The 11,756-nt window shown below is 35.3% G+C and overlaps 1 protein-coding gene across 1 annotated transcript; it reads left to right on the top strand.

Moving 5' to 3' along the window:
- The first annotated feature begins 302 nt into the window (after positions 1-302).
- LOC120342935 (uncharacterized) lies at positions 303-2,229 on the top strand. Its single transcript, XM_039411991.2, has 4 exons — positions 303-900; positions 1,192-1,300; positions 1,632-1,749; positions 2,027-2,229. Exons 1-4 carry the CDS (start codon positions 512-514, stop codon positions 2,119-2,121), a joined length of 711 nt encoding a protein of 236 aa, XP_039267925.2. The 5' UTR covers positions 303-511; the 3' UTR covers positions 2,122-2,229.
- The last annotated feature ends 9,527 nt before the right edge of the window (positions 2,230-11,756 follow it).

Consider the following 11,756-nt stretch of genomic DNA (forward strand, 5'->3'; position numbering starts at 1 on the left):
AGTTTGTGTATTCTTATAGTTCTAGCTGCTGTTGACCAATTTAAAATATTTTATTGCGCACAAAAATAATATTTTTGAAAAGCTTCTTATTATCTGCTATCGAAATTAATCTTTCAGTGCAACAGTTTCCTTCGGTAAATTTCCTTTACAATGTCGCGGAGGTGTTATATATCCGTATGAATTTTGACACATATCCTGAGTCACGGCAAAATAGGAAACGCGCGCCTATAAAATGCACACCGTGGTTACACTTTGTCAATCTTGGTAAGATTCACACAATAGCGAAATACATTTTTCTACTGATCATGCGCCTGAGTTGATATGACAGATATTCATTGTCATACAATATTTTTCTCAAAAATTTATTACGGTCGGGCCAATATAATTGATCGATTGATTAGTGCGCTTGCGTGGTCGTATTATGAGAGTGTAGATATTTGGTCAGCCTTGCGATTCAATCACCTGCTCCTGATGAATTGGTTAGTACATACTGAATGGTTGAATATTAAATATGTACTTTCCACACGACAAAGCCCTTCATAAATTGTGTATTTCTATCATATCTTACATTATTTTTTCACCCCACCATAATAATATTATACTCATCAACAATAAAATAATAATTATCGAAGTTGCATCAGACATAAGTTGCATAAACAGCGCGATGAATATGAAGCTTGTTTTTGTTCTGCTTCTAATTGCAATCATTGCAATTGATTCGGGTAATTCTCGGAGACGGAGACGAAGGAGAAGGCATCGTTTCGGTCGTGTGGTTAGAAGAGTGGTAACAAGGGTGAAGAGAGTCGTATATAGAGTCGGTCAAAAGGCAGTAGGAGCTGTCAAAAAAGTCGTTGGAGAGAAAGTCTGGAAGTTTGGGCAGAAAGTTATAAGTAACTGGAGGTTTGTCTCTATAACAAAAACTTGTATAACAGATTGATAATTTTTAAAAATAATTAAGAGGTGAAAATTTTGATATAAATGACCATATGGATTTAATTAAGTAAACATTTAAATAAATACCTTGAACATTGGCAGCCTAAAACGTTTTTTTAGACAAGAAACCATATATAAATGCATGTAAATGTTCTCAATTTTGAATTACTTCAACAGTCTCTAATTAAAATATTTGCTGCTCAAACACGAAAAAACAGGCGTGCTTTTTTATCTGTTTATTGATATACATTTTTACAGTGACATCAAAAAATTGATTGACTGCTTCAAAACTGTAAAAAAATTGCTGTCGACATTTGCAGTATTGGGAGACAACCCTCTAGAGCAGTTAAAGACTCTGCGTGATACGGTGACTATATGATGATAATAATTTTACATTTCAGAATTATATATATGGCAATATTGCTTATTGGTAGTTAATTGCCATTTTTTTCAAGATTTCAAAACACAAACATGATAACAAAACCACGGCAATAGCTAAAAAATTATCAATTTATCTTAAATTGCTTTTTCACAAAAAACTAAAAAACAAATATTTTCTATTTCGGGGCAACAATCGCTCCAACTGCAACAACATATTTGTTTGTACAAGGTTGATGTATAATTCACACGTATAACTTTTGTTTTTTAGTTGACCCCAAGTAATTTGAACAAGTAAACTTGAAATCTTTTTGTAATAGGATCTCAACGCATACAATGACATCATGAATGAAATCGAAAATTCCGTTCAAGAAGAATATGGAGAGAAAGCCGACGAAATGATGAATGGATTTGATACAGTCATGGAACTAGAGATGGGTACGATTTATTTTAAAGATGTAGTTAATTATTCAAACTAATGCGTGTCATAACTGTACTCTGGCAGTTTACATTTTGTCGTTATATTAAATACATTTCGGTCTCTTAAAGGTTATATGCTATTTATAAGAGGTATTTTTATAATATTTGCATGGATTTTTTATGCTTTTTATGCCCACTGGTTGAACAGAAACCTATCTCGATGCAGCGGCAGGACATTCCTCAGCTCAAAATTTTGCCATGCAAAACTGCTTAAAAATTGATAATCTTCTTTTAGATGACTTGCTTGATCTGTCAAGCGAATTGGATCAAATGGAAAATGATGAAATACACGACGTCGACAATAGCGTTGAGATGTTTTTCGAAAATTAACAGCACATGCATCAACAAAGTGACCGAGTATTGAAACAAAAGAATCACTGTTTTTGATGAAGATTTTCCGCCCCATGTTTTATAGTCTTGAATAAATTCAGAAGCATATTAAAATTGATTCTTATATTTATTAGCAAGCAGTGGCATATCCAATGTCGGGAAACGAACTGAATATATAATTGTTATTTGGAACATAGGCTATATTAAGCATAATTAGCATAGCAGAAATCATGATTACATATACACATTAAATTGGACATAGAACGCAATATCATCACAACAAGAGTGATGAAATTACATAACATTTAAATGCAACTTCCCAAGCATTTTGATTACGTTATAAATTAAATCTTGTGGTAATTAAATCAATTACCGTATTTCCCGGCGAATAAGTCTACCCGTCAAATGAGACGAGGCCCGTTTTTAAGCCTGAAAAAAATGGGGTTTTGACTATAATGCCAATAAGTCGGGGTAGTAAAATCGCATCAACATCGGAATCTCAAATTACCAGACAATGCCTTTTGCGCATTGGTTAAAATAGCCTATAATGACGTTTTTTTTATATGCGTAATATTCGATCCATAAGAACTACGGGAATTCAAACTGTCTTGAAATTTTAATCTAATTGTGTTCAACTCGCGATTGCGTCCACCATAAAAGAACATTACCTAATACATAATAAGGCGACACCAATAAAATGAAAGTTATTAAAGTCGCCCAATAAGACGACCCCCGCTTCAAAAAAAAAAAAAAATCCGGCCGAAAATTTGGGTCTAGAAAAGCGACTTTCCCGACCCGAGAAATACGGTAATTATTAATCTGTCGGAATCGGAATGGGAAATTGAAAACGTTTTGCGACCGAGAAAGAATGCATCTCCTGGATATGATGAATGAAATATGTTATCCTATATACTCAGACACCTGCCCCATAAATGCAAAATAATACTCTTGCAACTTTTTAATCTTATTTCGGTAGAAGAACAATTACCTGCTTATTGGCGCCACTCCACCGTAGTTCCCATATTAAAATCTAACAAACCAAAGAATCTTATATCGTCATTCAGACCAATTTCGTTGACGTCTGACTTGTGTGAGGTAATGGAACTACTAATTGCAAATCACCTCAAATGATATTTTGAAAAGTTTAGTTTGATAACGACGAAACAATCTGGATTTAGAAATCATCGCTCAACAACCGATGATATCCTTCGGATACATGATATCTATAAAGCTTTGGCAAATGAAAGATCTGTTCTAGCTATGTTTCTAGACATAGAAAAGGCTTACGACATGGTCTGGCGTTGTGGCCTCTTATACAAACTGTATAATATTGGGATACGTGGTCGATCTTCGTCCATTCGTACCTTTCAAGTCCGTATCGGCAACACAATGCCCGATATATTCAATATCGATAACGGAATTCCTCAAGGTAGCGAGATAATACTAATTGCTGGTGAAATGATTGGGGGTTTCGCCTCACGAAAACAAAATCCAAAGCCATTCTTTTCAGAAGACGAAGAAAACTGTCAAACAATATTTAAAATAAAAGGATCTTTCTTTACAATTGAGAATAAATGCAAATAGTCATATTTGATTCTCGATTGACACAAATAAAACATATTGAATGCATAGAAAAGTGCGGTAAAAGAATGAATTTGTTACGTGCATTATCTGGTACGAAGTGGCGTGCGAATAAGATTACCTTGCTTACAGTATATAGGGCGATAATAAAACCAGTTATTGAATACGGCATGGAGGCATTTTATTTTATCTCCCTCTATATTGCGGCAACGGGCGGTAATCCAATAGCAACGTTTACGCATTCGCTTGGATGCATTGAAAAGTACTCCAATTATAGCTCTACAATCCAAGTGTAACGAAATGCCTTTGCATAATTATTATACATATACATTATAAAAAATGCCTACATTACAAATGCAGAATGATTCGTCATGACAGCGAAATTACAGCAAAATTATTCAAACAATCTTAGGGAGGATTATGTTCTCGAAAAACTATTCTTTGCAACGTTTAATATGAAAACAACTAACAGCTTTTTTGACGAATTCTCTGTTGCAAAAGATGTCAATTTTGAGACTCCTCCCTCGATAATGAAGCCACGGCAAATTGATACATCTTTAACGATTTATGATTGAACATGTTCACCAACAATACTTCAATCGTCATTTCTTGACCATGTACACGAAAACTACCAAGACTATGTACAAGTATTCACAGACGTTCGTAAAATCCATCTGATGGTGCTGCATTTTATGTGCCTCAAGCGAAATAGGGTAAAAAATGAAATTACATCGTTTCGTCTCCTCACATACATCGGAGCTATACGCAATACTGAGTTATCTCGGATAGAATGCAACAAGAAGACCGGAACGCGTAATAACGGATCGTCTCAATGTCCTTTCATCGCTTCGTAACTATTCAGCATTTAAGTACATATTTAGTCGAAAATACTATAAACTCGGTGTTAACAAAACAAGGAATACAAATTACATTCCTATGGTCGCCAGCTCACGTAGGATTATCGGAAACAAAATAGTGGGTAATCTGGCAAAAGGAGCAATCAACAAACTTTCCATTGATACAATACTTCCACTTTTTGCCTCAGAAGCAAAATCCTATTTTAATACATTATCTCGAGAAAATTGGAATACGGAATATATTAATAGCGAATTAGTGAGCCATTATGAAATATTTTATCCCACCACGATGTCACGACTCAAAAACAAAATTTTATCAAGCAAATATCAAGTTCTTTCGTTCCGACTGCAAACTGGTCATTGTGCCCTGAATGCACATTTACATAAAATTGGTTGTCGTTCCGACGGATATTGCGAACAGTGTTTTGTACCTGAGACCGTAGCCCACTACCTACCGCAGGGGTCGGGAACCTTTTTGGCCAAGAGAGTCATAAAAGGTACATATTTTCAATTGCATTTCCGTGCGAGCCATACCGCATTTTTCTTTGCTTAATCATCTCCACAGTGCTTTAAAGTTTAAACAATATAACAAATAAACAGTACTAACAGACGGAAGGCTTTTCTTTATTGCTCCAAAACTTTATTCCTTCGTGATGTAACAAAATATGTGCCAAAATCCCTTAGTTTAGTCACAATGTCTGTCTGGCACTTCACGCGTATAAGATAACTTAGATAGGCACTATGCGCGTGTTCTCAAACGAATCCTAGATATCTAAAAATCCTCGTTTCTGTACCAGAAACCCCGTCAATATACTATATTTATTCGCTATATAAAAGCTAACGAGACAATGCCACAGATATAGGCCGCGAGCCGAGGCCCTGAAAAACGCCTAGAATATGAGATTCGTAGCTCACATCAGGTAACTACCTGAAAATGATTTTTAAAATGTTCCTTTAAAATTTAGTAACAAATATTGCCTTGTTCCCACTTCCAAAAGTTGCACGTTTTACGGAAAAAAAGGCTTTTACTACAAGAAATATGTGCTACGATCTGTCCTATATTCTCTACATTTCCGGCAATGAACAATGACTTCTGCATGAGATAACAATTGAATCGAATCAGCTGTTAGCGAGCGGATGAATCTTAGTTATTACTGCTCGATCTTGCGTTGAGTTGGGCAGCCTTTCCATAGCCCTGTTTAGTTATTATTAGTTAAGTTATGCTAAGACGTTGTTGAAAAATATATAAGTAAGTTATTAAACACTTGTAGATCCTTACCACGGATATGGGCCGTGAGACGAAGCCTTGGAAACGCCCAGAAAATGAGTTTCGTAGCGCACATCTGGTAACTGAATAAATTCTTCAGTTTTGTGTGAAAATGAACATACTGAACGCATTACAGCTTGTTCCACAATCCTGATGCGAAATTGAATATAAGAGGTTCCCGGAAATTCAATAAGTTTACAACACATACATAAGAACTATGCAATTCGAGAGCCCTACAGCACACTAACACAAATGTATTTCTGTAATGTTTTGCCTGACCAAAATCGGACTCACTCAAATCGGACTCACTCACTCAATTGAAAACCTCAATGAAGTCTCCAACATGAGTTTGATGGGCAGTTCCCATTGCAGAAAAGTGCTAAAGTATTTCAATATGAATAGCCCATCTAAGCTGTTTGCAACTATTATGATTCCCATATACCTTTACGCTTCAAGACTTCTTGTTTAATCCATTTTATAGCACTGATAGCAGCAGGGATTAGAGCCTGCGTTAGGTCAGATCGGTGGAACATTGCCGTTTTCTTTTGTAGTACAGTATCTAAAATGAGAAAGAAAATCATATTTGGAACAGGATGAGTGTAAAAATACCACTAAATACTAACTAATAACTTGAATACATAATGCATTTTATCTGATGTACTCAATGAGCGTATATATGCTCATTGCATGTACTACAGTCCAGCAGTGTTTGCATACCATTACTAGACTATATATACACTAAATTTTGATATATCACAGTCTGAAATGCCCTATGACAGTATGATTATGGACTATAGACTATATTTTAAAACATCAACTGTCTGTCTACAACTTGATTTCTCACCTCTCAATCGTTTCCAATGCTACTTTCTTTCCACTCCGGCATAACTTATCATTGCTTCCCAGGTTCTTATCGACTCTATGAATTTAGATTTAGACCAACCGACATTAGTAAAATTGATTATTTTCTTCTCTTTCACACAACCGTGCATTACAGAAACAGCCATTAATTTCTATTTCAAAATATGCTGTGGCCTATATAGTAGTATAAGTCTGCTGAATAGTCAAGAAGAGTCATTAAATTAATCATAAACATTTCATGCAAGCCAGAAAATATCGTTGTTTGTGACATATTATTCTAGGGCTAGCCTTCCTTGGAGTTACCGCTCCGTACCTATTTAACAACGTCTTATGAGCTAGTGCTCAACTAAAATTGCTATTTATGGTAAGGATATACAAGTGTTTAATATCTTACTTATACTTTTCAACACCTCCTTAGAATAACTGAACTAATGATAACTGAAAAAAACTATGGAAAGGCTACTCAACCCAAAAGCGAGCAGTAGTAGTACATCTGATATTCATCCGACCACTGGTGATCCACCTACAGCTGACTAATTTGATTGTTACGTCATGCAGAAGTCTGCGTTCATTGGCCCATGATACCGGAAAAGCAGAGAAAATAGGACAGATGGTAACACATATTTATTGTAGTAAAAGCGTCTTTTCTGTAAAACGTGCAACTTTTGGAAGTGGGAACAAGGCAATATTTGTTACTAAATTTCTAAGGAACATTTTAAAATCATTTTCAGGTAGTTACCTTATGTGCGCTACGAAACTGAGAGATAAATGGCCTCGGCTCGCGGCCTAATACCGGTACTGGAATGGGTGTCGCTGTGGCTTTGGAATGTTGTTGGACACGTAGTGGACATAACGATCGTTTCAATATTATGTTGTTGTTCTTGTTCTTTGACACGTTTTTAAAAAGTCGCTTTTCTCTTCGAATACTGGACCAATTGCTTTGAAATTTTCAGTGGTTAAAGATAAAAGTTTTCTCCAGAAGGCTATTACTTTTTTTTCCGCTATGACGTCATCAAAATTATGTGACTCGACGTGTCCATATATTTGAGCATGGCTCTCTTGTTTCTATAAAGACGGTGCTCGGAGTCCTTTTTTATATTTTTGTAAGTATTCGGTTATGTTCACTGTTCTACTGTAAACTTTTTTTCATGATGTAATGTTTAACTATTTCAGATTTAATCATGGGTGTCGCTGCTGGTTAACCAGTTTTGGTTTCTCGTGCCATCTTTCACTCTGAAATGCCATATTCTTGTACTTTCTTTCTATTGTTCGCATTGAGTGTATTTTTTTCACGGTGATAAAATAAATACTGATTACTTCCGCCGATTCAAGTATGGTTACTCCACCAGACAGTGCGACTATTAGTTACCTTTGTGGTGCCACACTTAAAATAGTATATTTTTTCAATTATATACAATTGCAGTTTGGGAATACGCACCTCTATCAATTTTGCGCAGAATAAAAATGCTTTTGTTTGGTGCCGCTAATATCCTTCATATTTTTGCTGATTTTTTTTTACGTTTCAGTCGACACTTGGCACTTCAGCCATTTTCTTGAACATTGATATTTTATATCAGCTTGACATCAATTTTCAATTCATATCAAATAAATTCATGTTTAAATGAATGAATATATTGTATATATATATATAGCCTGCATTTGTACAAGCGATATTGTTACCATACGGGTAGTGATCAAATTTCCACTACACATTATTATAAAACCTAATTTTCTATGTGAACATCGCCAAACACGCCGCAAGGAATTAGGCATTTCAAAATATAGTGGCTCCTTGGATATAACTAGCTGGTTGCTTGTCCGCAGCTTTACTCGCATCTTGCGGGAAGAAAAAAAGTCGGATATGTACTTTTTATCGCGTAATACCATCTGATACATACAACGAAAAGTAAAACTTATTGCATAAGGAATGTGTACAAGTATTGCGACAAACAAATCGTTGGACCAATAGATTTCATGGCGAAAGTCAAATTGTGTTTACATGTTGTTATATACATGTTTTCTGGTATAATCTGACACTAAAATGATCCGGTGAGCCGGTCTCCGATTCACCCACTATTGGATTGTGTATAACAGGCCAGTGAGCTATGTTTCATGATTCTTCTTGTCCTGACTTGGCATATTGCTGGTTTGGGAAACAAAATTTTATAGACCGAAATTAACGCCCACAGAAATCTGAAATAACAATAGAGAAATCGTAGTGACTTTAAAATGCGGTTGGAAGCCGATCAAAAATTTGAATACTCAGAGTGGAGTTCCCTTTAAAACTCTTTTATGAAATCGTGAAAAAATTTGTCGTAGCACTATTAATGATCTTGTTTTACGGGAATCCATGTATGGTATTTCAATGAAAAGTTCATAACAGCCCATGTCATCACGCTCTGGAGGTTCACAAAAAGTTGAAGGATTTGTTTTTGGATAACTACATTTTCTATTTACTAAGCGTAACTTACGACTATATCTATAATGATACCAGTGGCCAGAGCTCGCAATTGCATTAATGGTCCCGAACCACATATCCGTCTCAATACTAGGTTACTGTTTATATTCCGGTGTTAACGACTATTTCAGATATCTGAAAAGTCGTACCCTCGCGTCGACACCTTACATTTATTGCCATCTTATTTTCTTGATGTTTTCGCCCACTGAAGCAACAATCGATCTTGCATGTTTAAAATATTTACACTTTCTATTTTTCAATAACATACCATTGCCATATGTAAACATTTTTTATTTTGATAATAGGTAGCCTGACGTAAATCTCGGTTTTCCGGGATCTAAAAGCAATATTATATGCACGTTGATACCATTAATTTTGAAAAATAAAAACTTAAGTATTTTGAACTAGAAAAAATTGCCACAAAATTAGATGGATTTATTCTTTATGATTTGTTGATTCGTCAACCAAAGCAAATGTTTGAAGGCATACATACAAATGAATAGACGCTGTTTTTGGTAAAGACTGGAGGGAGCGATACGACCAATACGATCATCCAAGTCACCAAATTAATTGTTACTCATAGGATTCACAGTTATTGGATGAATATGTGTGTAAAGGCTAATTATTTGAGTATCATACACATACCTTGTTTCCCCGAGAATAAGAGGAAAGTCTTATTTCAGTTTTCTTACTCTTCTTTCGAAAAATAACATCAGGGCTGGCCTATTCTGGGGGAATGGCTTTTATTTACATTTAGCAATAACAAAATTACAAAGTAGAGAATTATGAGATTTTTAAATATACAAAATATAAAAACCGATATTCATTTACTTATAAATAACACGTTTTTATTTGAAAAAAAATTCGCACTATCGACTAGATCTTATTTTAGGGGAGGGCTTATAATAAAACCATTTTTAAAATTCAGGCCAGGTCTTATTTACGGGGAAACACGGTATTACTTTAAAAAAACAAGAGAGCAACGCTCAAATATATGGACACGTAGACGAGAGCGAATCATTCCTTCTTACCGGTACCTTTGACGCAACCGGTACCCTCAAAAAAGTTCCGGATTTCCAGTAGCAAGGTTTTTGCAAGATCAAAACGTACATCCAGTCATCACGCGGACTACTTCTGTGTTCCCATGGATAAATATAATACAGCGAAATTTTGGACGAAATATCAAATTTCATAGAATTTATACAAAATTTAGAAATAAATAAAAATAATAGCCTTCTGGAGAAAAATTCCATCTTCAACCACTGAAAATTTCAAAGCAGTTGGTCGAGTAATCGAAGAGAAAAGCGACTTTTTAATAACTATGTCAAAGAACAAGCATAAAAACAACAATAACAACAAAAAAGCTACGCCCAAATATATGGACACGTCTGTTCGCAGTACAATATGGTTTACCCAACGACTAACATATCGTACCGTCAAATCACAGTCTACAAATATGTTCACACCAAGCGAAGCAGTACAGTAGGACACAAAATGGCGTACGATGTCCGCAGAACGTTCGGTGACGTCATAGCAAACAAAAACAAATCTCACAGAACTAACAGAAATATTTGAAATAAATAAAAGTAATAGCCTTCTGGAGAAAAATTTCATCTTTGACCACTAAAAATTTCAAAGCAATTGGTCCAGTGATTAAAGAGAAAAGCGCTTTTTTAATATTTCCACTAGGTGTCCAAAAAGTGTCAAAGAAGAACAAGAACAACATAACAACAAAACGATCGTTATGTCCACTAAACGTGTCCAATAAAAATACAAGAGAGCTACGCCTAAATATATGAACACGTCTGTTCGCAGTACAGTACGGTTTACCGTATCGTCAGATCACAGTCTACAAATATATTCACACCAAGCGAAGCAGTACAGTAGGACACAAAATGGCAATCGATGCTCGCAGAACGTTTAATGACGTCATAGCAAACAAAAACAAATCTCACAGAGCTAACAGAAATATTTAAAATAAATAAAAGTAATAGCCTTCTGTAAATGTAATTGTAATTTGCTGAAATTTTGGCTCAATTACACTTTCAATTTGACCAGAGGTCACCAAACTACGGCGTCCTTTCATCTGGCCAGCAATAATACGAAAACGGGCGAAATATTTTCCCAAAGGGCGTTTCCCAAGAATCGGCTTCCCTTTTTATTCGTAATATTAGCCAATCAGCAAAATGCGAAAAAGTGACGTAACAATATGCCTTTTCGCATCCGTTTTAGTAGTTTAAGACACTTAGACAGATTTTCAGTCGTGGTTGTAAACAATACCACATTTTGCGATTTCGAATGCTATTCGTTAGTTTGCAGCTTGACGAAAACCCAATATTGTATTGGAAGAAAAAATCTGAGGAATTTCCCAGGCTTGCTTCTTTAGCCAAGGATTATTTATGACTAACAGCAACATCAGCCCCGTCAGAAATTGTTTTTTCAATTGCGGGTAACTTTTATACGTCAAGAAGAAATTTATTGGGGTCAGAAACGTTTCGCAGCCTAATTTTTATCAAGTGCAATCCAACAGTTTTTGAGCAAGTGAAACTGTAAATATGAACCAGAATGTTATTGGACAGGTTAGTGGACACAATTATCGTGTTGACCAAAA

The sequence above is a fragment of the Styela clava genome, chromosome 3, assembly GCF_964204865.1.
Source record: "Styela clava chromosome 3, kaStyClav1.hap1.2, whole genome shotgun sequence".
Classification (NCBI taxonomy): Eukaryota; Metazoa; Chordata; class Ascidiacea; order Stolidobranchia; family Styelidae; genus Styela; species Styela clava.

Coding starts and splice junctions, on each gene's coding strand:
- LOC120342935 (XM_039411991.2), top strand. CDS start 512: ATGTACTTTCCACACGACAAAGCCCTTCATAAATTGTGTATTTCTATC. Junction 901..1,191: donor AAAGTTATAAGTAACTGGAG/GTTTGTCTCTAT, acceptor ACATTTTTACAG/TGACATCAAAAAATTGATTG. Junction 1,301..1,631: donor TAAAGACTCTGCGTGATACG/GTGACTATATGA, acceptor TTTTTGTAATAG/GATCTCAACGCATACAATGA.